This window comes from Cyprinus carpio, chromosome B18, assembly GCF_018340385.1.
Source record: "Cyprinus carpio isolate SPL01 chromosome B18, ASM1834038v1, whole genome shotgun sequence".
NCBI lineage: Eukaryota > Metazoa > Chordata > Actinopteri > Cypriniformes > Cyprinidae > Cyprinus > Cyprinus carpio.
In genome coordinates, this window is record NC_056614.1 from 7,425,372 (window position 1) to 7,451,942 (window position 26,571).

Here is a 26,571-nt window from a genome sequence, read left to right on the forward strand (position 1 = left end):
ATTGCACATTTAATATAATATATTCTATAATAATATAAATTGCACATAAATATATACATTTATTTCATACTAAGTATTTTTCAGATCTATTAACACATTTACTGACATATCGCTCAAGACTTACTGATACAAAAATTATAATTGAACTTAATTTGGATACTTGTGCACAATGCACATTTCTTAATATTAAGCCTAAAATATGTTTTATTGTGACTGCTGATTGTGATTGTATGATCTTTGAATAATATCAGTGCCATATACATTTTATATGGAACTTTATACCAGGTCATTTAAAACCACCTTAATGGTAATAAACAGGAAAATGACAGTATTAATATTGCTAAATTCAATTTTTCTTCAAAAATGAATTCAATTTATTATTGAGCTCAGTGCAGTTATTCTTCAGTTCAGTTTAAATTTAAAGATAGTGTCATTGTTGTAAGTTTGAGTAGCAAACAAACTCAATTCAACTCTAAAACAGATTGAAAATCAAATTCCAATGTTGTCGTCATTTTGCTGCAGCTGTTGGGTAAACAAGTGAACTCAATAAAACATTTCATAAATGTAGGTTGGGTGACATTTTTATTGACGCAAGTGTATGTTTTATAGCTTATCATATTACACAACACTTGTTGTTACTCAGAACAGTGAGATTTCAGATGACTACACTTTATACTTCAGTTTCGTGAGATTATTTTTGTGTTCCCTTTTCCTTATATAAAATTCTTAACTCATTGTTTACATTTTGCCAATGTATTTTGATCCTAGGCCATTTCATTCTGAGTCATCGTATTTAGCAATACAGCTAAAATGAAATGTTGCAACTAACTTTTTTTTGCCAAAAGTTTATTTCCCAAAGGGCTGTTATCTAACAAATCTCTACTGCCTGGAGTCTTCGTTAAAGGGTTAGTTCTCCCAAAAATGAAAATTCTGTCATAAATTACTCACCCTCGTCAAGAGGGTGAGTAATTTATGACAGAATATTAATTTTTTGGTGAACTATCCCTTTAAAGTTTCTGTGGTGACGCTGAAAGGTGAGATCCATCCTATAATAACCCAAAATTTTCTTGTAAAACTTTTCTAGAATCCACAAAACAGGAAACTCTTCATTTACAGAAGCATTTATTCTGCATAATCCAAATCAAACAGCACAGTAAAATATTTTTATTAAACCCCGACACACAAAAACACAACATTCACACCAAAACAGCATTATTTATCCCTATCAATCCCACACACACAAAGCTTTTATAGGCAAAAAAAAAAAGATAAATTAAAATCAGCAGGCAGCCACAAAGAGTCCGGGATGTTTTATCTGCTAAGTAACGTTACTGGACAGACTGCAGATACAGTGTTTCATATGAGCAGAGGTTATCATAAGTTTGTGATGGCTACGTGTGGATGGCTATTGCTCTTCCTAAAGAAGACAAGGTCGGCTGTAGCTTCTTTACTGTTATGCGAGATGAAGCATTAATGATAAAAGTCAGAAATAACATTATAATACTGCTGAAGAAGGCAATGATGGACCTTCAGCACATGAGTACGGTGTGTGTGGTCCGATGTTGGTATTTGGGTAAAGGTAGAGTTAAAAAATGAGCAGGCAAAACAGGGATGGAAAGAAAGATGGGTCATTGTCAGCGCTGCAGGTAAACAGATGAAGAAGAATCCATCAGATCTCCTGATATGATGATGCTGAGTTTGCCGGGTCGTCTTCCTCTCTGAAATTAAACACACAAACAATAAAAAAGCTGATTATATAGCAAATATGTCACTTTTATGAAGCTTTAAAAGAACTGAAAGTGAATTTTAATGTGAATACCTTTTTGATCAATTTAGATATAAACTATAAAATATAAAGCCTAAAGCAAATATTTTAATGTAAAATAAAACTGAAAAAAACAACAACTAAACATTCATTTTTATTTTTACTTAAAATCTAATAAAAGTTGATTGAAATGGTAAGACTATTAGTTATTAGTGTTATTAGTTATTTGTGTGTTAATATTTTGTGTCGCATAATCTTAAAACAAAACTGCATTTGTTTTCTGCAATTAACATTGAGATTTTAATAAAATGCTGATTTTTTTTCCCAATGCACCTGAAAAGCTCTATTTGGAATTAAACGTTCTAGAATTATTGGGGGGATTTTGTAGGGCAGTGCATCTGCACAGAAAATAAAAACAAGCCAAAAGCCTTTTTTTCTTCTTCTTTTTTTTTATAAGCTTTTTTTTTATGTGAACCATCCTTCTTGGACTGAAAGAATTTTTGATTTCATAAATGAACCATTTTAGTTTTGATTTTATTTTAATATATCATGCAGCTCTAGTTTTGTACGTTCTGTTTTTGCATATATGGAATATTTGGATGATTTACTACTGCAGCAAAGTACACTGTTTGGAAGACTTTTAATGTCTTGACTCATTATTTGTAGGTTAAAGGGACTGTCCACCCAAAATGGAAATTCTGTAATCATCAAACCAAACAGTTTTAGTTCCCATTGACTTCCATCATATTTTGCTCATACAATGGAAGTGAAAGGGGACTGAAATTGTTTAGTTACTAACCTTCAAAATATTTCACTCAAGAAAGTCAGTCATACAGGTTTGAAATGACATAAATGGCAGAATTGTTATTTTTGGATGGACTATCCCTTAAGGGTCAATCATCTCCTCCAAACAGGAAATGTTCACTGAGATTTCTGTGTAAACAAACACAACAGGCTCTGATCTAGCCCTGTTTGACTTCCGGTAATTCCCCAAATGGGCTGTTTAAACACTGGAAATTTGTTTAAATTGAAGCCAGCATGTTTGCCAGTCAATAGATGTTTCCAAGTTGAAGTTTTTGGATTGACAGTTCCTGGGAATGCATATGGAGAAAACAACAACTGACGCTCAGCGCCGGCCATCGATCAGTTCCATGACTCACAGCATTGATCTGATGAACATCACTTCTGTTTGATCAGTGCACGTAAAGGACAATGGTGTTTCAGTGTGAGCGTGTAGGGGAAGCATGGTTGAGCGCATGTGTACTGAGGGTTTGTTACTTCCTTTCCAGAGCTTCATGATTAACAAAGCAGTTTTCTGTCAGTGTGCTCACATCTCTTACACCGGGATCTTGCTGAGGGAACATTTTTATCAATCGCTGTTCAATTGAATATTTTTACACATCTGTTATCAAACGAATGAAAGAACATATAACAGGAAATTAATTCCAGGAATGGTTCACCCAATAATCAAATTAATTCTGTCATCATTTACCACCCTCATAACTAGGGATGCACAATATTATCGGACCAATATCGGAACCGGCTGATGATGGCTTTAAATGTAAATATCGGCATGGCACGATATGAAAAATGATGCCGATATGTCTTCCCGATAAGAGGAATACATTAACTCACATGTGTGCTAGCGATTAGATCAAGTCAGCATTGTGGCTCATTCTTGAAGCAAAGTTTTGCCTTAATGGTGATTAGATTCACTGTTTTGGATCACTGCATTTAAACTGAGAATACTGTACAGAATGACAAGTTTGGTGTATGACAGAGTAAACAGTAATGGCACTTGCTGCAGCGACAGCCTTCCCAGGGTCCTAATGCCGGTTCGGTAAGGAGTTTTAATTCCGTAGGGGGCGCTGTTGGCCTACTTCTAATAAAATGAAAGCAAAATACACAAATAATATTTAGACTGATTCTGATTAGATAAAGCAGTAATTGATGTCATAAAATCATGAGTATGTTTTGATTTAAAGGTCAGAAGCTATAGCTTACACGAAAAAACAATCACAAACATGAAACTTAAATTAAATAATTTTTATATATACTGATTTATTCATTAATGTGTAATATTTTAGATTTTTTAAACAAATTATGAGCTTTAAAAGATTTTCAGAATTTTTACAACTCTTTTGTTTTAGACCATCTACAAATGTTAAATCTTAAAATAAAATGTTAAGGTTACAATGCTAAAATTTTCAGTTCATTTTCTCCAAAAGCCGATGCCGATACAGATATATAATTATTATCCATTTTGGTTAGTTTTTGACAAGAACTTATTTGTAAGAATTATATAAACACAAAATAAAGTTATTTTATAATGACAGTACATTGAAGATTAAATTAAAAAAAAAAAAAAAAAAACTATAAATAAATTAATAGTTTATTTATAGTTTTTTTTTTTTTTTTTTTTTTTTTTTTTTTTTTTAATCTTCAATGTACTGTCATTATAAAATAACTTTATTTTTGTTTATATAATTCTTACAAATAAGTTCTTGTTAAAAACTAACCAAAATGAATAATAATTATATATCGGTATCGGCATCGGCTTTTGGACAAAATGAGTTGAAAATTTTAGCATATCGGATATCGGCAAAAATCCAATATCGTGCATCCCTACTCATAATGGCAAAAACTGCAAACACATTTGGTGCCTGAGTTTCTCATGACAGATTGAGAAGTACTGAACACTAGCTCAACTGCCCAGAATGCCCAAGGAACCTCTAGAGCAGGGAAAGGCAACTCCGGTCCTGGAGGGCCACTATCCTGCAGAGTTTAGCTTCAGCCGTCATAAAAACTCACCTGCCTGTATCTATCTAGTAATCCCGAAAACACTGATTGCCTTGGTTCAGGTGTGTTTAACTAGGGTTGGAGCTAAACTCTGCAGGACAGTGGCCCTCCAGGACCGGAGTTGCCTATCCCTGCTCTAGAAGAATTAAATGTTGGAATTAAACAATGGTTCGACTACTGAAACTTTAGTCTGTCCTCTTCAAAAGCTTTTGTTCAAATGTTTGGAATATAGCACATATGGACTACTTGTATGCTGTTTTATGTCATTTTTGGAGCTTGACTGGCTAACCAAAATGTATAGTTACATCAAAACATCTTTTCTGTTCTACATAAGAATACAGACATACAGTGAGAATTTTCATTCTTGCATTAAAGGGATAGTTCACCCAAAAATGAAAATTACCCCATAATTTACTCACTCTCAAGCCATCCTAGGTGTATATGACTTTCCTCTTTCAGACAAATCCAATCAAGAGTTATATTTAAAAACGTTCTGGCTCTCCCAAGCTTTACAATGGCAGTAAATGGTTGTTATTTTTCAATAGTCCAAAAGAAGTCCAACAAAAGGCATCCATCCATAATAAAAAGTGCCTCACACGGCTCCGGGGGTGAATAAAGGCCTTCTGAAGTGAATGGATACGTTTTTTGTAAGAAGCATGTCCATATTTAACATTTTAAAAACAGTAATCAAAAAAGTAGATTTGTCTAAAATAAGTTATATACACCTAGGATGCATTGGGTGTGTTTAGGTTGTGGGGTTTTTTTGGTTTTTTTGTTTTCTGTGTGTTTAAGTTTAACCCTTCCTTTTTCTTGAGCTTCACACAGAAAACAGTTTGAGACTACAACAGGTTACAACCTGCAATTTACTGACATCAGCGGAAATGTGTGCCAAAATGCGACACTTCTTGAGTGAATAAATGTGTGGGTTTTTAGCTCTGAGACAGAACTGACCTGACTGGTTTCATTCTAAAAACATGTTAAGTATATGTTTGTCTAAGAATACATGACAAACAACTTTCAGTGCCCCGTAACTATGGAGGACAACAAGGCTTCTCTCCAAACACTGCTGCCCTATCCACTAGATGTGCACACACACAAATCTGGGTGACTGATTCAGCTAAAATATAAACTGCAGCATTTCAGATTGATGGGACGGATTTCTTACCACAGGTCAGCAAACCTCATCTCTGCTTCAGTGAGCTTCCTACCCAGACAGCATTTTCACAGGTTTGCTGCTGACCACAATGGTGCTCAGTATCATTTTTAAAAAAATGGTGTGCTTCTTCTAAAAAAACCTTCTTAAGATTTTTAATATTTAATTACATAATTAAAACAGACTATTTCACTTAATATTTTCAAGTTGCATTACATATGATTATTAGAAAACGAAATCTTTAGCTTTGCAACATGTTAAAATCAAACTACTGAAATCTTCTGATGGGAAATTTCCATTACATCAAATTTGAATTAGTGTTCAAATGTTGAAATGTTCATGTGTCCAGTGTCACATGATCTGATGAGCTAATTTGATGCTCAAGAAACATTTTGTTTTACTATGAATGTTAAAAAAGTTGTGCTGCTATAATGTCTTGATTGTCTTTACTGAAACTTTTGTTCAACTGAATGTGTCATAAGCAGCATAAGTGATGCATGAGTTGTTTTTTTGTTTGTTTTCAGTAGACAACACTGATCTCAACCCCCCTGGCATTGTTACATTCAGTAGCCCTCCTTCTAGCTGTTTGACAGGAAGAACATTTCTCATGTGCCCATGTCTTTCTAGTGCATATCTGCAAAGACCAACAAGTAAAATAAAAAAGTAAATAAATTAATGACATAATGGTATAAAGAGTGTTAATTGCAGTTGGGATGCTGCCTTAGAAAGTAGACAGCAAGACAACTTTCAAAGGTTTGGGACAGAGTTTCTGTTCATCATTATTAAAGAGGTCAGTAGATTTATTAAAACAAGACTGAAGATCATGCAGGTCAAAGGTTCATTTACCTCCCACCATCCTCTTTCAGTTTGCGGGCGGCTTGTTTGGACTGTTTGATCTGTAAGTCCAGCCGGTGTAAGTAGTCTTTAGCTGACAGCTCTTCTGCCTGCACGGGTCGGGTGATGGGCTCCGGGACGGCCGGTTCTGGTGGGGGTGATGGAGCGTCCACGTCCTGACTCACGCACAGTGACTCCTGCGGCGTGCTTCCCTCGCTGTCAGGTGACTCCAGAGACAGTCCATTAAAGAAGGAGCGTTTTTCTGACTTAACAGGAATATTTAGAGTGTTTCGCAGGAATATGCAGTCATTGCTGAATAGTTTATTGACTCGTTTAATTTGCTCCATCTGTGTAAATAAAGAAAAAAAATAAGAACATTTGAAAATATCAAAAATGCAGTTTTATTTTCAAGAAACACAACCCTATCTATCTAGTGTTTGCTTGATCTACGTTACCAATGTGTGTCTAATGTAACTAATCAAACTACATGAGCAAATATTTGTTTAGAAATCAAGAGCCAGGTTATATGTGATTTCTTTAGATGAATCCAGACAATTCCGTTTACACATCCATTTGACCTCCAGATCTTTCATCACACACAGTATGGCTGGATGTTTGGTATTGTCTGCAGAGTCATATCATAAGGACAACCTGGGCATTACAGGTGCATCGTAATAAGCCGGCTGCTAGACTTTTCTGGATTTTCACTCACAGCATTTTTTGTGTATTATATGATGGTTTCATCATGCAGAACAAGCTTATGATACTAAAATCTTCTTTATGTACTCTTGATCCCCAGAAATGCATGTGATCCCAATAAATACCACACAGATCACTTGGTTTTGCTCACACAGCCCATATCAGCGATTTTGAGAATTATAGGACATAACCAATAGCCACACTCCACACCTGACACCTTAAAATGCTGTAAACAGTGCACGGCCTTTTTGACCTATAATAGTGGAGTTTACTACGTTTTGAGACTCTGCCTATGAAACAGCACGGCCCCGACCTTGCACGTGCCCATGTCTACGATGTTCAGAAAAAAAAGGAACCCACGCTATTATGATGCACAACAATGTTGCCTAACTAGTGAGTTTACTAGGTTTGAAACATGTCATGTAACCACATGTGCCCAAAAATAGCTGCAGGTGCTTATGTTCCAAAAAATGTGGTCTAACAGTTAGATAGGCAGCACACTAGTTGAGACACGGTCCATGTCGCGCCTATATGATGCCCAAAAGAGGATGTACAACAACGTTGAGCATGTATTAACGTTAACTTAAGGAAATTACTAGGCCGTGTTTACTTGTATGTGTGTGATTATGTTGATGTGTTGCACGTATTCTTACCGTGACACCATATTTGAGCGCTATACCCTGCAGTGTGTCCCCGTCCGTTACCCGGTGCTCAATGTATTTCTCTCCTAACGGCGCAGTGACGCTCGCGGTGCTGCCATACGAGCGCGTCTTTGTGCGGGCCAAACTCTGCGACAGCTCGCTGTCCGACTCCGACCCGGACCGGGATCTGGGGAACAACGGCTGTCCGTATCGTCCGCCTCCTCCATCATCCCGCAGCGGAGGCAGCACCGGAGAAAACTCCGCCATCTTCAATCCTGTATTATTAAAGCTGCCGTGACGCGCGCGCTTCACCACCAACACACTAATATTACTCACAGGATATAAATACGCATGTTTCCAGCATCACACCCCGTGCAGCGCATTGTCAGCAACGATATTTAGAGGAAACGGGAAAGGTGAGTGATGTCTCCAGTCGCCATTGTTGTGCCCGCGCGAGAGACGCGGTTCGTCCAGTGAAACCTGATCTACGCGGCGCGCGACCCCATCTAGCTGCAAACTAGAGCGTCGCGTCTCGCAAGGTTACAAATGGAATGTGACGTCGCCAGGCAGTCGACCAATCAGTGACGTTAGACGAGCGTCGCGTCCCTTGTAGCGTAAATTCTCGAACGTGAAATAATAGCCTTGTATTTATTTCATTTTTTTATTATTATTATTTAAATAGTGTGCATTTGTAAGCATCTATTTAGAAAGGAAAATGTACACATTTTATAGGGATACTTTCACAGTAAAAATCACAAGCAAAGCTTCAAAACAGGAGTACACGTTCAAAACTTATAGTATAATTATAGTATATAGTATACTTTTGTCAGTTTTAAAGCTGTTTCGTTTAGAATGTTTTGAGATATTTGTTTAGAATCGCAGTTCTTCTTTTGCGTAGACGCAAGAAATGTAACACTCTAATGTGACCAAAAAAATGACAGGACACTGAAATGCTTTCAGATGTTATAGGATGAACTGAACATATGAAATCTATGCTAGTGACTTAACTGTACATGCAAACAGTATTGTCTGAAATGTGGAACATTTAAGTCTGCTTATGTAGCCTATCTAATCTTAAACATTGACAGTGAGGTCACAAAATATAATGCAGCAGCCATATTAAGATACTGGTCTCTGCAGATTCCTCAGTTAACAATAATAAAACCCAATAAATACATCTAAATTACACACTTAATGACAAATGGAGAAAATGACCTGGTTTTTGAGAGAAAGAGGAAGCAGGTGTCTGCAAGTTGCTGGTTTGTGGTTATACAGGTTAAGTTGTAGGCGAGCAAACAATCAGAAGGGAACAGATTCAACGGACAGAGAGAGCACTACATCGTTTCACTTTTAACAGTGCTCTCATACATCTTTTCTGATTTCCATCAGTTCTGTGTTGTGCCTGAAAATTGAAACTCTGATGGGGGAAACTGCACAGTTCTAACTGTTTTTGTTTGTGACTTAGTTTGTGTGCATTAGTCACTTCTCACAACTGCGGCAATAGGTTTAATTCACTGTCCTATTTTGTGCAATCTCTGGGATTCCAGTACAAGTACATTTAAATGTGTTACAACTTGTTAGAATTTTAATTCCACTGTTTAACTGATGATGTTATTTACCCTTTTCCGACACATCTACATTTAAGGTTGACTTTTACCTGTTCATTATAAGAAATATCACATTATTAAGTGATGTGTAGATTTGTAATACATGTAGCTCAACTGTCAGAGCATGCAGTAATGCATGATACAAGCAATAAAAAGACTGTGATACTTGTTCCTCAAGAATAACAAACAGCAAGTTTGGGCTCAGTATTTTTTTTTTTCTTCTTAATTCAGCAAGTGTTTATTAGATTGATCAAATAGGACAATAAAGACTTCTACACTGTTATCTTATTTTAAAATTTCAAAGAACATATGAATTATGGTTTCCATTAATATAGGCAGCACAACTATTTTCAGCATTGATTATAATAAGAACTGTTTTTTGAGCACCAAGTCATATGAGCATTTAGACCTTAGCCAGAGTATACTGACATTTTTAATTTTTTTACTGGAATGAAGATGAGGCTGTGTCTGATAACACTGGATTCAATGGATTGTGGCATCATTTAACACCATACTGATAGTTTAACTGACAAAAATATTTCTAAAAGACTACACAAAACTCCATGTTGCTGTTATCTAGGACCTTTAAACATTGCATGCCACAGCCTCAGTTTTATACAGGGGCCTAATGTGGGACATTTGTTTGCATTTCAGACTTCTTTGACATATTGCGATGTGTAGCCAAAACATTAAATTCAAACCTAATACCGTTTTGAAAACCCCAGGATGTGTCGTAATCAAATCAAAAGAAAAAATGCAGATAACACATTTGTAAAAGAAATGACACAGAAGTGCACTTAGTGCAAGTCATCTGAGAAAATCTACAGCTTCCTAATGTGAGTCTTTGCATGCCAAGACACGATTACTATCATCTATAACCCCATCTGCAGTATCAGCATTCTAATATTGCATAGCAACACTAAAACCCTGTAAGTAACCTTTTTTTTTTCCACAAACCATGCCCCACCACACATTTTTGACTTACTGAAGTGCTGTCCCACTTTTCAAAACCATATTTCCTAAAGCGGCGACACTATGGAACTTAATTAAACTATAAAATACATAGTTTATATAGGCTATACAAAGTTATACTATTTTTGATGAACAAACATTTCATTACACATTAGCCCAAACAGATGTTTTGTTTAATGTATTCATACTCTTTAACATCAAGTTTGTTAAAACTCTGTCACTGACATTTGGGTGGTCTTCACAAAAGGTGCTTCCTGTTTGATGATTGCTCCACCTTCATATATGACTGTACATTTGAGAAGTAACGTTATTTTGATCACATGACACCACAGCTTTGCTAGCCCAAAGTTTCACTGGTATATTCACGGGGGACATACAAACGCTAGACCTTAGGTGTCCCACTTTAAGGCACTTCACCCCATGTTAAATTCAATATGGTGTTTAAACCTGACCAAGTTCTGTTAGAATGATTTCTGAAGGATCTTGTAACATTGAAGTTCTTTGCTTTGGGCACAAGAGTTTTGTCCAGAAAAGGACCCTTGTCAAACTGCTGCAACAAAGTTGTGAGCACTCTCTGGAATGGCATTTTGTGCTACATAATGCTTTTACTGGAATATCTAAGCCTGTTAACTGGAAGGGGGCATTCACATGTTCATGGACATGTAGTGTGTACTGTTCATCTGAGAGTAGTACCTGTCTAAAGAACCGCTCTGCCCGCTACAGGAACACACAGATTGGCCCACTTCATACAAGTAGAAGTGAACTTGCATGGAAAAGTGTTCAACAACGATGAGACGTATTCATTGCTTTGATTTTTTTCATGTTGCCTTTGTGTGTAGTAATTTGCCCCAAGTGAATAAATGGCATTATATAGCCTACTCTATATGTCTATGTCAAACGAAGATAGGCGCAGCAGGTGCTGTATGTTACCTAACACCCTCAGCAGACCTGCTTCTGCCTTACAGGCCTCCGGTAAAGCTCATTACTGCATGACTGAATTAATCAGCACCATGATTTGTTAATTTAGAGCCTCTTGAATAATGTTTTCACAATGTCATTAGTGTATACCACTTCATGCACATCTATCCTAATAGAATAGAGCTGACGTGTGGCAGAGGGGTCACGGGGTCGTGCATATTTAAACAGAGAAACTGAAGTTTTTTATAAATAGAAAGCAAAGTGGTTTTCTGCAAGCCACTGAAAAATGTTCAATACACAAATAATATGTTACCACCGCATTGGTCTCTGGAAAAATAAGCTGCAATTTATTTGATGTAATTGTTATTTTTAAAGCTTATTAGCACTGTACTTTCATTATAAACAGAATGTATCTTTTCCAATAGTAGCACACCTTTTTTTTTTTTCAACAAGCTGCACGATTTGACATTTTAATTCAGGTCCAGTTGACTAACAGTACCTGTACTACAGTACTTGTAATAATAGTGATGCTTGGCTCAACAGGTGCTAAGGACAAAGTGTGTGAGAGACGTGTGATGAATACAAATGTCAAGGTTTGTGTGAACATAAGCAATCAGTGTCAGAGGAGTCACAGTGGTCTGTTTTGGGTTCTGGATGTTATTACGGCAGGTGTTCAAGGGCTCTGGAGGATTATTCATCTGTCAATTCTCATGTGTAGCTCACGCAGATGCCACTTACACAAACACCCTTTCATTATTTATAGTTAATGAAGTGTGAAAACATCATCTGTATGCAATCAAACAAAGGAAAAAGGAGTGTGCTGTGTAGGCAGGGATTCATATGGTCATCTCAAAATAGACAGATGTTGCCCGTGGCCTTTTATCATAGGACGGTAGATAATGGAAAAAAATAAGGGATGTTTCATGTAATTTTTGTCTACTTTCATCCTCCTCTCCTCTATTCCATTGATCATCCCTCCTATTTTGCTTGTCCTTCACGTCAGTTTTTATACATATCATCATCTTCCACTTCAAACATCAAAGCTCCAGATCAAACATAGGAACATTTCAATTCCTTGTTTAAATCAAACAAAGAGTGATCAGGAGACCCTGTATTAGTCAATACAATGTTTCAGTCACACTAAAACACATAATATAATAGTACCAGTTATAACATAAAGCACATCTTTATCCAAACTATTAGAATATAGTTTTTAGTTTTGTCATTTGATGTGATGCATTAGAATAATAGTCCACTCATTTAGAATTTAAGTAAGCACTAATGTGTTTTATCTGGGAGCTGGTTGGTTTGGTTCATAGCTCAGAACTGATGGCGCTGTTACATACAGCACTCTTGTACCGGATACCCCATAGTAGTATCATCAGGTTTACACTGACCTCTACTGGTCGCTGTCGTTACCGCATGTAGTTCGTCTTTCTGCGTGTAGATGGCGCACATGAACAGATAATGACCTTTTGTCACGCTTCAGAAAGTGGTGTTTGACAGCTACTACAAACAGTAGGCTATGTCAGCACATAAAAAAAATAACCTGTTCTTTTCCGTTGAAAAAAGCACATAGCAAGTTAGCTGTTTGTGTGGTTTCCATTTGTCGGGTTCAAATGAAATTATAAATGAATAATTCCTGTCTCTTTACACGCATGGATGGATTCAGATGTTTCTAACCACAGTTTCCAGGTCAATGTTTAACTTCTGTCACACCTGGTGTTTGTCCTCTGCCTTACAAGGACAGGAAATTTAATACAAAGGACTCAGTATGTACTCACATACTACAGATGTGAGATCACACACCCACACACACACACACACACACACACACACACACACACACACACACACACACACACACACACACACACACATATAATCTGTGTGTGTTGTTTCAACTGGAAAATTGTTTTTAATATTTTTCCCCCTAATTGTACCAAAGTTCCAGTAGGTATTTGCTTTTTGTTAGTGTAAGTGTGTGAGGGATTCCTGGTATTTCCTAGATAGTAATACTGATATAAGTTATGTTCTTTCTTGTACAATTTTCCTTTAAATTCATTAGAATTTTGTTTTATGTTATTTTTCCTAATTCCAAGAATGTCTAAGAATGTCTAATAGGTTATTTGTGCGTTATATTGGGGTGTTTTATGTGCATTTTTAAAACTAGTTATGTTTGTTTGGCATACCTGCGTCATGTATCTGTAGAACTAAAACACACTTCCTGGTTGAGTATAAATTCTGTTCAGTGTGATGATAATAAGTTATGTGTTAAAACAGTTCGACTGATTCAATTAATAGTGTGTCATGAGTTTAGTATGCAAAAGCACATGATCAGCATGGGTGCTTCACAGTTATCGCGACAGCCCGCTATTTATGATAAATGGTCAATTGGTCAACATGGAGCACCCATGGGCAGCGACTATGTATGCATTGGACTTAACTTTACTGCTGATTTCCCACAGGGACCAGTCATGTGTTCTGGTGTATCTCAGGTTTCTCAACCTCTACTTAAATACATTATTATTATTTTTTTTTTTACAGTTAAAAATGATGCAGATATAAATGCACATATTAATTAAGAGGTGAGAGTATAAAACAAAAAGAGTGCAAAATGCCTACACCCATTCGAACACACACACAAACACAGAGTTCATCTCTGTTCGGCTGGGTGACCTTGACCTCAGATCAGATTCTGTTCTCTCTAATCTGCACATACAGTAATAATAATAAACATAAATTTGTCTGTTCCTATCACTGGATGCCACAGATCCATGTGCTAGATTTACTTTCAGGATCTAATTACATTGTAGAAGTTTGAAATTTGATTCCAAGTCCAGATGATAGATCACTCGTTGTGCTGTCTCCTAGAGACTGTGGTTTCTCCTTGATTCCAAACACACAAGTTCACAGGAAGCCCCGCAAGTCACTTGGGACAAGTCTAATCACAGATGATGAATACATCTGGTGAAAATATATAAGTTCAATGACATCAGCCTCAGAGTGAAACATTTTCCATCCCTTACTGACACACAAACACACACACAGAATGAACTTCATGACATATTTCCCATGTAGCAGCAGTGAGGTCTGTTGGGCTGGTGTTGGTTAAGGATGAGATAAGCTCTGCTGGAGTTTAAGACACAGCAGGAATGATGTAGTCTTAATGACATCATGTGCCTGGCATCTCCCAAATAATCCAGAAACTGGAACTGGTTAAAATAAAACCTCACCTGCACCTCAGCACACACCGCAGTCTGCTTTTGTGTTTGAAAATGTGCCTGAATGGTTTTAACTAGAAGACAAACTGATCTTTATTTTTTCAACATTTATGAATCTTAGGCTGTACTAAGGTATCTTATTCAGGTCAGCACTAAATACAAAAATTACATGCATGTTGTGTGTTCCCTCTTATTTTGAAAAAAAAAAATAAAATAAAAATAAATCAATAATAATTTACATTTTGCAAATACTGCAAAGTGTATTTTTTTACCACAACTGTACGTCCCCATTCTCTATCAGCCAATATGTCTAGTTATTACAAATACTGAATAATAACTAATAAAATTAGTACTATAAAATAAGTTTCAGCGGTCACTGCTGCAATAGTTATGAGTATCTCACTAGTATTTTATAGTAACTCTGGCAAGAATTTGTTTTTATTGCAATTAAATATTACCAGTAGTGAGTATCTCTAATATCTTTAGTCCTTATTGAACAAACAGTATCTCTCTGGTAGTCATTGTGACTAATCATTAGAGACAATAAGCATTGAAACTGGGATATATGCCAATCACTCTTTAAATAAATGACTATACTATTGAGCAATTCATACAAAAAAAGATTCAAGTTAGGGTGTTTCATGTTCAGTTGGCAACTCCTGAGATCTCGCAGCAGGGTTAGAGAAAGAAAATGAACCGACCAATCTGTAAAAACATACATTTTATTGAGGACATCTGATACTTTACAGAGTTGTGTTATTAACAGTACATAGTAAGATTTCCTCTTCTGGAATCCAGACATGTAGTATCAACATACAAAATTGCGGCAATATAAGAGGAGTTTATGGTACATGATATTTATAACTATATCTGTGTGGAATCTTCTGAAGAGGATTTGAGATGGATATTTCAAATGAACTCGTGGTCAGATTGCAGAGCTCTTTCTTAAAAGCACGCGCTTTCAGCAAAACATGAACCTTTAACCGATAATCAAACAAAGATGGAATGAAACATGAACCATAACCTGAAAAATATTTCATACACACAATTCAGCATTGTTCACAAAGAACAATGAAAGACAAACACAAACTCAAAGTCAATTGATACACAAGTCTCTTACAAAACAGAACAGAACAGTACAAAATGACAAGGTGAGAAAAGGAAAACTTCAAACTTGGTCCTAGCTTTTGCATTTAAAGCAGGTGGACAACATGTTCCCCTGTGTAATCCAGCTATATAATCCATACCCAGCATGCTCAGACTGCTTCACCCGAGCTGCCATTTGGTTGCTTCACCACCTTCCTCAAAAACATGCCAAAGCCTCTGTGCTCTACATTATATATCACAATCAATGAACCTCACAGGATGTACAAGCTCACAGAAAATGGCAAGCGGTATAAAGGTTAATTCAGTATTTTACACTGGTGTTATTTAAGCATGTTAGATCGCTTTAGTGAAAAGATAAAGCTTTACATTGCAAACATGCATGCGATTACAAACGTGCATGTATGTTCAGGCTCTGGCTGCACCAGGACCTCTAAATGCTCACAGGATCGGTTGCTATTTAAGATTAAACTTTACTCATCCTTCTCGCTCTCATTCAACTAGTTCCCTAATTTCCTCTTTAGCACAGACCATGTGCTTCAAAAATATTTCTTCTAGATAAACTAAACGAATAATCCACCACAACTTGAACATTTTGCCATTTACTCACCCTCATGTTGTACCAAACCCATATCTGGTTATTTATTTTTTTGAATGGGAATCTTTATGGAGCTATTTTCGAACTAAATTTATACGTTACATTCCAAGCCATTTGGCGATTGGTTGTTGGTGAACCAATTACAGTGAATGATTTCAATTTTGTCCTAACCCCCTAAAAAACTATCGTATTGTCTTCATAACCCATAAGATGTTTGCCAGCCGTGGTTACCATAAACTACGCAAAAATTATTTAAAAATTAACCTTTTGCGTTCTATACAAAAAATAACAGCATACAAGTTTGGAACAATTTAGGGCAAGAAATTTTGCATGTTCTTTTAGGATAAATTATACCTTTAATAAACTCAAAAAAAATGAAATCCAAACCTATTTCCTGTCTGATCTCAGTTAGTCCTGAAAATGAGAGTATTTAGGTGTTAGTCTTTGGCATGGTATTAGAAAAGCCATTTCAGATTTATCTACAGGAAAGGTACTCTCATCTAAATCTATAACTGACAACTAAATTACATAATTGCTCACTGCCTGTGTTGAAAAAAAAAAAGAAAAAAAGAAATTATCCCTTAGTGCATCGATTGTTTGAAAGATACCTCTAAAGTGAAACCTGTCAATCTTTGACCTTCATTTACACACCCAAGGTGTCATTAGTGCTGATTTAGTACAAATTTTTCCATTTCCAAAGACATTTGATGAAAATGGGGCGCTAATCTTAAATTAGCACTGTAATTCCTCAGAAACACAGTATCAGCCAGTGTGTTTTGGGACTAGAAGTGAATTTTACAATAAGAATCGTCTCAATCTGCAGCAGCAAAACCGAGGTGCAGTGTGGAAGCTGAGAGTTTTTGAGACAACCCAGCTGCCCAAAGACATCCACACACAACCCATGCTGATAAAACTACAGCCACACAATCTTCTCACACATTCACAGTGAAGCTAACAGCGAGAGCATAGATGACTTTTATTAAGGAGTGACTGTTACAAACAGCGTGGCTCTTATTGGCTAACACTGCTCTGCTGAAACCTGTGCTCCAAACCCAGACTCAACAAATCTAGATTTAGCTCACATTAAGCGGGGAACACAGCAGATCCAGTCCAGTTGAGTCTAGATTTGTTCAGAGTGAATGTGGGCGACAGGTTCTGATCCAGCCCATCCATGTAGAGATCACTATAGTGCTTGAGTGAATGTGTGTAACCGTTGCAACCGGTTCAGTTTCGTTTCAAAGAACTTTTATAAAGAAAAGAGCAGAAAAAGGTTTTACACAAGCAAAAAAATGGCTGCAGAAGAGTTTCAGCTATAAAACAAACAACAATTAACAATAATAATAATAATAATACTACAACATAACAAAAATATCATTGAGTATTAACATTAGGGAGGCAAAGTATCCAGTTGTGTCCCTTCTTTAGGTGAAGTGGCTCCCTCAGAGGGTTTGGCACAAGAGTCTGATGAGCTTGTGTGTGTGTGTGAGAGAGAGAGAGAGAGAGAGAGAGAGAGAGATACAGAGAGAGAAAGAGAGGAGAATATGTTCTACATATCCCTCTCTACTCGCCTCCGCCGCACTGAAAGAGAAAACAAAGACGTGTTAGTAATCTGATACATTCACAGAATTCATCCCATTAGAACATGCTGAGAGCTACAGTACAAGAACCTTTAATGAGATCTGCTCATTTAAGACGCTTAATAAATCAGTGCATTAGTCAATCCTTCATCCTGTTACAAAGCTACACACAATTACTAATTTCAGCCAAAACTTGTTCCAAATCAGTTTTCTGTTACAGTACAATAGTTTAGCCTAATGGATTATACAACAGCTGATATCAAAAGTTTGTTGCACATTTTATTATTTTCCTAATTGTGGCATTAAGTGTTTTGAGATTTCCAATCCATATTAGTAAGCTATTCACGTTTGGACAGAAATTCCACACATTTTATGCTAATTTATGCAGGGTTCTTTCTAAGTTGGCAGTTCTTAGACAGAACAAGCAGCAAGGTGGACCAGACTTTATGGCAAAAGTCAAAAGACCGCCTACATAAGACTACCACTCTGAACTGTAGCATGTTAGTGTTTTTGTATGTGCATTTCCTGCAGTGGATTGTGTTTGGTTAATCAGTGTTGACTAGTTCACTTCTATATAAGGTATGAATTCACAACAGTGAGGATCTGATAACTTATCACACTCTGTATAACCTCTGTCTAATGTACAGGTGAGTCAAACAGTCTTTAACAAAACACACATAACCTTTTAAAATTTGCCGTTATCATTCATGCCAAAGGTTAAATGTCAAAACCGTGCTCTCACACATAATACCTAAAGATACTGGAATAGAGCTTGACGCATGACATCACCTCACACACAAGTAAAGCACACTGTGTGTGTGTGGCAACATAAGACTGGCAAACAGGAGATAGATCCAGACTTCATTGATGAAAGGCAGAAAGGAAAAGAAAGTCTCATTAATAAAATGCCATTTTAAAAGACTTTGTTCTACAGTTTTGTAGCAGCTTTTTCTTATGAAGTCCACTTATAATTTATATTTTTGTCTATCGGAAACTAAAAATACAAGTGGTTTTTGCTACTGTACCTTTAAAAATTCTATGTGTAAACAAGCTCTGTTATGACTGACTTACAACACTGCATGTAAAATAATGTGTGCGCTAACACTTGTGCTTACAGATGTGCATCAGTAATCAACTAGAACACTTGTTCTTAATGGAGTCTCACACGTACACACTGTAACTAGATTCAGTTGTCAGTTCACCTTTAAGTGCTTAATCCGGTTCTGTACACACCCAATTTAGTAATTTACAGGAGTGACAACCACATTCTACAACCAAATCAACTCCTAAGAAATTAAGGTAGTGACAACAGCATTTGTAGAAATATTACTCCGTATGAACAGAACCAAATAAGAATGTAATGATGCATCCCAAGCTGACTGAAAATCAATACAAATATTTGAAAGTAGTATATATAAGCACAGTGCTGCTTTGTTTACAGCAGTCAGCAAGTAAATGCTATATTGCTGCTGTTCATAAGCGCCACCTGTCGTCAGAGAGTGAATTTGCATTTTCATTCAGCCTGTCTGCTGTTTTTGTTTTATTCAGATGTTTTATGTAGTATAGTTTCACAAAGTTAAAATCAGACCATCTTGTTTTTGCTTCAAATTTCGAAATTATACAAAATAATTTAAAACAAAAACTGCTCACGCTGCATATATGCAGCATCTTTGTTGGGATCTTGTTTAAAATGCAGTGGTTGTCTCTAATTTAAAATGGAAAGAGCACTTGCAAAGCCTTAGTTTATTTATATGAAGATATTTATTTTATTTGTATTATTTAAGTTTTTGATTTAGGATTTGTTTTAAAATTTAAATTTAGCTTTGTTATTTGACATATTTTAATTTCACAAAGAAATGTGCAGCATTTTTTCTGAGAAACAAAAAAGGACACATTTTCATTTATAATTTTTCTTAAATCTAATTTTGTTAAAAAGAAAAAAAAAAATCATATCATATCTTGAGTTAATCATTACATCCCTAGAACTGAACTCAAGAACTAGTTGTGAATGACGTATTTAAATGTGTATCGCAGTTGTGTTTTTCTTTTGTATGTCTTTCTTAGGTCAAAAATAGTCAATACCAAACACGAGAGGGCCTGTACTAGCCTGTTTCTGTCAATCAGAGCATATGTGCACATTAGGTCATGTTCTCACCCAGGTCATTGTTCTTTGTGATTGCAGCAGCAGCGCGGGATCTGGGACCCTTATGGGTGAACTGGTACCCAAACTTCACAATGCTTGTATTCTGCTCCAGCATCTTGGCGATCTCCATCTCTGTCGACGTACCGAGCTGCTGCCGCTGAGAGCAGAAAACACACACCGGAAACATCTCTATTACACATGCTTACATAAGCCCCCACAAACAGACATTTCACTACAAGTAATATTTGAATTCAATTTGCATAGTGCCGGCAAAACAGCAGGGTTTAAACACATTTCAACATATGAACAAGGATAGATGCAGCATAATTCATTATACTTATAATGTATGTAACTTCATTAATCAAATAACTGAATTAAGACCTATTTATGCAGTAAATAGGCATTTAAAACTAGTGCTGTCAGATTAATTGCATTCAAAATACAAGTTTTTGTTTACATAATACATGTGTGCATACTGTGTATATTTATTATGTATATATAAATACACACACATACAGTGTATTTTAAAAATATAAATTTATACATTTATATATTCATATTTTTATATTTTATATAAATATATTTAATATATAAACATAACATATTTTTCTTAAATATATACATGTGTACGTATTTATATATACATAATAAATATACACAGTATACACACATATATTATGTAAACAAAAACTATTTTGGATGCGATTAATCGTTTGACAGCACTATTTAAAACCCATTAATGTTATTGCATTAATTATGCTATTCTAATTGCATTATAAATACTAGGGCTGCCCCCTAATAGTTGACCAACATTTTTTTAGTCGCAGAAAAAAAAAAAAATCCACATGCAAAATCACGCAGTCCGTGATGGACAGATCGTTAACGGCTGCTCTTTGTGGTAATAAAGTACATTGGGAAGGACATCCAAATGCTCGTCTATCGCCTATCAACCTCAAATATGGCTTATCATCTGAAATATGCAGATTATTAGCAACTTTACATGGCCACTCAGTCAAATGTGTGCTGTTCTAATGTCTGTGGGGAGTGTGGAAGCTGAACAGTAGCTCTCACTGCATGATAGATGGTCATTTACTTCTTAAAATACTCCTTCATTTTCAGTCATACAGATAAGAGTAATATATATTTTGAATTTGTAAAGACTACATTTATTTGTGTGCATTCACAATAACAACAAAACATTTCACTTTTGTAAAATAATGAAAGGAAACAGGATGCCATTACTGCCGTCTCGGTCTCTGTGAACTTGCGCAAAACTGTGGCAAGCTTTATGCGTGCTTGAGTGCTTATAGGCTATGTAGGCAATTAAAGGCTAATTATAATTATTTTTAATAGTTTATTAATAAATGTGCTATTAGTCGACTAATGCTTAAAATGAACGACTACTAGTAGACCAGAAAAATCTTTAATTGAGGCCAGCCCTAGTAAATACATTCATGCTATCTCTGAACAGTCTGTGTGAATGTACCTAAATTCCACTTCTAATGCAGCTTCCCAAAATAATGCTATGACCACATTGTTGTAGAAAAGTTTGTGTAATATATTCAATGGTGACTCAAAATATTTATTTCTAAAGCTACAAATGTGTAATGTCTATTTAATACTCATGTAAATCTGAAGTTACTTTAAATTATCTTTTGGGAGGAAATTTCTCAGCCAAAATTTTTGTTTGTTTAATTTGCGATTAATTTGATTAATCAGCACAATATGCAATTAATTATATAAGATTTTAATTGGCTGACAGCCCTAGTAATTACATATTAAGGTTATGCTTTATAATCATGACATGGTTAAATCTGCTGGAAATAAAAGTTCTCTCATTTGATGAATTTTTTTTTTTTAATGCAAACATTAAGATAAGATTATTTATTAGAAATGAAAAAAAAAACAGCGTTGCATTATGTAAAAAGGCAGCAGATTCAAAACAATTTTACACTACAACTCAAATATTAGTCTAATTTTTTCAAATGTCTCGTATGCTCACCAAGGCTGCATTTATTTGATAAAAAATACAGAAAAAAACAATAATATTGTGAAAACGTATAATTAAAAAAAAAAAAAAAAAAAATCAGCAGTCAATTTTCCAATGTCTTCATATTACTCCAGTATAGCATGAACTTTCAGAAATATTTTGTAACAATGTAAATGTCTTCTTGTCAATTTCTATCAATTTTATGCATTTTACACATCCATGCTAAATAAAAATATATATAAAAAAAAAAGTAGGCCTATATGTCAAAGCTGACTGGATGAGCCACACTGAAGATGCTCTATATATATATATATATATATATATATATATATATATATATATATATATATATATATATATATATATATATATATATATATATATATATATTAGTGGTGGGCCGTTATCGGCGTTAACATGCTGCGTTAACGTGAGACTCTTATCGGCCGATAAAAAAAAAATATCGCCATTAATCTATTCTCAAAGTTGGGTTGGGAGCTGGGTCTATACTACGCTAGCTATGATGACTTTCACCATGATAGTTTAGCGCGGATGTATACCTAGACGAATTGCACTGTAGGGGGCGATAACCAGTCTTCGAACCTGTGTGTATGCCTACTGTGAAATTACCAAGCTTCCCAAAAAAAACCTGAAAAGACTCACGCCTGTTTCACACATACTCCGTCTGCAGTGCGTATGCAGTCCGTGTGCGTTACGTATGTGCTGCAGAAGCAGCACGGACTCATTGTGCTTTCACACAGGACGCGTTTGCAGTCCGCTACTGATCCGCGGCTGTTTAGTCCACAAACACAACATTTGTTCATTATTCTATATTTCAAACCATGTTAAAAAAATAAATAAAATAACTCTTATCACAGACCAGTAACAATCTTTCATAATCATAGACATTAGTTTAAACTTAATAAATATAAACAACATATTATTCATGCATTTGACTTCTAGGTTTGTATAATAAGCTGCTCAAGCAAGCGGCAAAACATTTGAACACAACAATTAGCCTACTTTTCTTGTTGGAATATCGCAAATATTTAAAATTAAAGCACCGCTGACAGAAACAGTCGACTCTTGTGCCTTTTGCATTTAAATCTTTATTACAAGCAATCGCACGGTTCTTAATGAACCTTTTTGTTCTGCTTCCATAAAAGTGCATAGGCCTATATCATGTTGCCTCGTTTATCTAAAGGTGCTCTTTTTCTTGTTTTTTAACCTAGCCAAAAACCCATGTGTTGCGTGTGAAACACAGTAGGCTTTAATTTAGTATACATTTATTGTGAAATTACTGCATTTCCGTGTCAATCCATGTTAACTTTTACCGCGAACAATGCGCTGGCATTTAATTCAGCGCCTGCAAAAATAGACTCGGTACGTAAACGTATAGACGCACCGCTCCTGGAACGCACTGACGGACCGCAACCGTGTGAACACTGGAATCCGTTAACATGGGTGCGTAAAAAAAAAAAAAAAAAACGCATACGCACTGCAGATGGAGTATGTGTGGAACAGGCGTAAGGTTGTTTGCAACTTGTGCAATGCGGAATTAGTTTACTGGAGGAGTTCTTTCAGTCTCAAGTACCACCTAAATGCAAAGCATCCCTTAGCTAACGCGGAAGATGCCGGGCCAAGCAGCGCAGGGGAAGAGTCGTCGTCAAACTACTATGTTTGAGTGCAGCACACCTCTATCAGTACTAACAAGTACATCTTATTGAACATAATTTGAATGCCTTCGGCAGAATTCAAATGAGCCATTTTAATCTAGATTAATCTAGATTAAAAAAAATTAATCTATGCCCACCACTAATATATATATATATATATATATATATATATATATATATATATATATATATATATATATATATATATATATATATATATATATATATATATATATCAGATGATGTCGATATTAATGTAGCAAGTTGATATGCAACAACCTACAGTCACACTGGATGCGAGTGGTGTGTCAAAGTTAAAATCACCTAAACTATAATCACCAGAGCAGACCACACTGGTAGCACCAGTCTATGACAGTCTACAAAGTAAAAATAAATAAATAAATAAATAAATAAATAAAGCTTGTTGGTTTTAGAACAGCATGTGGCTGAATTTGTGTGCTGTACCTGGTTGTCAATCTTGATCTCTGCTAGCGTGTCATTGTCCCGCAGAGCTTCTACCAGAGCCTGAACTCCTGTGCCCGTGATAAAATTAGACTCCAGATTCAAACTTTTTAGCGTCTTATTCTCTCGTAGCATGTCTGAGAAGGCTCAGTGAACACAGAGAAAAACACAGTTTTAACAAGGTGTCAAGGGAGCCGGATCTCTTCCATGTTTATCTTAGCTTTTCACTTTTTGTGAAGACAGACAACCGACTTGACACTGACAAATCACCAGTAACGACAGTATAATCTATTATTTAGAGTGGAATATATTTAAAACTGCTTATGCAACTATTTTCAGAGGTTTAACAAATGCTGCCTATTTGAAACCACCAGCAATGATGGAAAAAAAAAGCAGACATTCAGCTTGGAAAACACGCTTAAAAACAGCATGCAATCAAAGTACTTAACATGTAAGAATCAGTTCACTGTAGGTGCATGATTGAAGCATTTTCAAGAGATTCATTTATTTTCTTTTTTTGTTTTTTTTTTGACACAAAAAGCACAAAATATGGAGGGTCATCCCTAAAGACAGCATTTGTCCAATCTCAACCACGAACACACGGACATCCCTCACCATGGCAACAGGGTCATTGCTTCTGGTGGCAGCCAGACTGAACTTCTTCACATGAGTGTTCCTCTCCATGGCTTTTGCAAAGTCCTTTAGAGTCGGGATTGGAATGTTCTAGAAGAAAAGAGAAGGAAAACATTAAAAACAGATCTGTTTTTGGCCAATTAAACAGTGCCTTTATGTCACTAAATTCATTGCCATGGTCTTCATTCTGATTTTATGAAATAGCCTCCTTTTTAGGTCATTTGAGTTTATAAGAAATAACCGCTCCTAGTTAGAGACAAAAACAGATATCTTAAATACACCATAATTTAAACATTTAAAAGTAAAAATGGTGGGTTAGGAGCTTTCAGAAAAAGAAAAAAAAAATGTATTCTAGTTCTGGTTTGCACTGTATGTCTGTTTACTGAATTATTTTCATAGCAGATACTGAAGAAGTTTTTTAAGCAGATAGCGATATAGCAGATATTGAAAAGAGATTTTAAGCAGCTTGTATATATAAAGCTGATTAAAATCTCAAAAGAGTCTAAAGTCTGAGTCATCTGCATTTGAGAACACAACTGAAAATGTTTCCCAAATCATCATAATTTGAGTTAAAAGTGTTGCATTATTTGGTGTGTCCACCTTTAAATTTAATGAGCAGAACAAAACCTGATAATCATGTTCTCCAGCATAATTTGAGAATGTTTCATAGAACATTCTCTGCTTTAGTGGAATCAAGAAAAGCAGGCCATCTGTACTAAGGAACGACATGTCACTAATTTAATCATAATTCACAATATATGTGCATTTCCAGTCATTTTTTATTCCAGATTGTCAAATATCAGCCAGTATCAAATGTTTGGACTTAAGCATATTTAATAGTAATTTGTTGGCTATATAAAATTAATAATCATCATCCTAAATACCATAATCAAAATGACTTTAAAGAAGTTTTATTTTGGCCATTAAGTGTCTTGGTTTGAGTGTACTAAACTGAATGTCATTACCTTTATGTTGTTGAGATTGACTTCGGTCAGTGAGGAATCATTGGAATTTATCCGCTGCAGAGTTTCCTCCACGTTTGTAGGGTTTGGTGGCTCATCAAAAACTGGCTTTACCTTTTCTCCCTTAACAACATCTACAACAAACACATCATTCAGAAACGAGCTTCTACTGTGTCACGAATGCATGAGAAGACAACACGACTATGGTACCTGCTGAAAGATGAAATCAACTTGTAGAATAATAAACTCACTGTTATAACCGTCTGTACAGGTGCCATCATAACTCCGCGTGCTCGTCACCAGTGTGTTCACTCCAAGAATAGCTAGAGAACACAACACAGAACTGTTACAATATACACAAAAAAGTATTAAAAACGAACACATGAAAACATCATGATAAAGTGCAGTAATTCACAGTGCATTAAAAAAAAAGCTGTTTAATGCTTATGTGTAGCACTTCACTATTATTTTTACTAAGGTATTCTAGATGTTATTGCATGAAGCAACTTTCACATTCCTGTGTTTCAGCACAGCTGACCAAAAACAACACATCCAGCACATGAAGAGTATAAAGCTTATCAGGGTTATAATGAATCATGCAGAGAGGGAAACCAGCCAAGGACAATCTCTTAAAGCAGCGTGTCGAAAGAGGCTGATTACAGCAAAAGAGAGAGAGAGAGAGAGAGAGAGAGGGAGAGAGAGAGAGAGAGAGAGAGAGAGAGAGGATGTGTTTGCTGTTTTATTCTGGAGCTGTGATGGATGCAGTGTGGGCGTTCAGACCCCCAGAGTCAAGGAGGGAAAAAACATTGCAATG

At 35.8% G+C, this 26,571-nt stretch overlaps 2 protein-coding genes across 3 annotated transcripts in view; both read right to left on the bottom strand.

Moving 5' to 3' along the window:
- Positions 1-1,105: 1,105 nt before the first annotated feature.
- LOC109085076 (lysM and putative peptidoglycan-binding domain-containing protein 2) lies at positions 1,106-8,417 on the bottom strand. Its single transcript, XM_019099713.2, has 3 exons — positions 7,904-8,417; positions 6,564-6,898; positions 1,106-1,718 (listed from the first exon to the last, which is right to left on the bottom strand). The coding sequence occupies exons 1-3, from the start codon at positions 8,156-8,158 to the stop codon at positions 1,670-1,672; spliced, it is 639 nt and encodes a 212-aa protein (XP_018955258.1). The 5' UTR covers positions 8,159-8,417; the 3' UTR covers positions 1,106-1,669.
- Positions 8,418-15,320: 6,903 nt separating this feature from the next.
- Positions 15,321-26,571, bottom strand: part of LOC109059479 (tropomodulin-2-like) — a 39,510-nt gene continuing 28,259 nt past the window's right edge. For both annotated transcript variants that reach the window (XM_042743678.1, XM_042743677.1), the window contains exons 5-10: positions 26,009-26,080; positions 25,761-25,891; positions 24,778-24,885; positions 24,166-24,309; positions 20,047-20,191; positions 15,321-17,892 (exon numbers count right to left, since the gene is read on the bottom strand). In XM_042743678.1, coding sequence (XP_042599612.1) covers positions 17,861-17,892; positions 20,047-20,191; positions 24,166-24,309; positions 24,778-24,885; positions 25,761-25,891; positions 26,009-26,080 — 632 coding nt within the window. In that variant the 3' untranslated portion in view covers positions 15,321-17,860. The remainder of the gene's footprint in view (positions 17,893-20,046; positions 20,192-24,165; positions 24,310-24,777; positions 24,886-25,760; positions 25,892-26,008; positions 26,081-26,571) is intronic.

Excerpts from the sequence above, each read along its gene's own strand:
- LOC109085076 (XM_019099713.2), bottom strand. The coding sequence starts at position 8,158 with ATGGCGGAGTTTTCTCCGGTGCTGCCTCCGCTGCGGGATGATGGAGGA. Across the intron at positions 6,899-7,903 it reads CGCTCAAATATGGTGTCACG|ATGGAGCAAATTAAACGAGT; the intron begins GTAAGAATACGT and ends TTATTTACACAG. Across the intron at positions 1,719-6,563 it reads CTGAAAGAGGATGGTGGGAG|AGAGGAAGACGACCCGGCAA; the intron begins GTAAATGAACCT and ends GTTTAATTTCAG.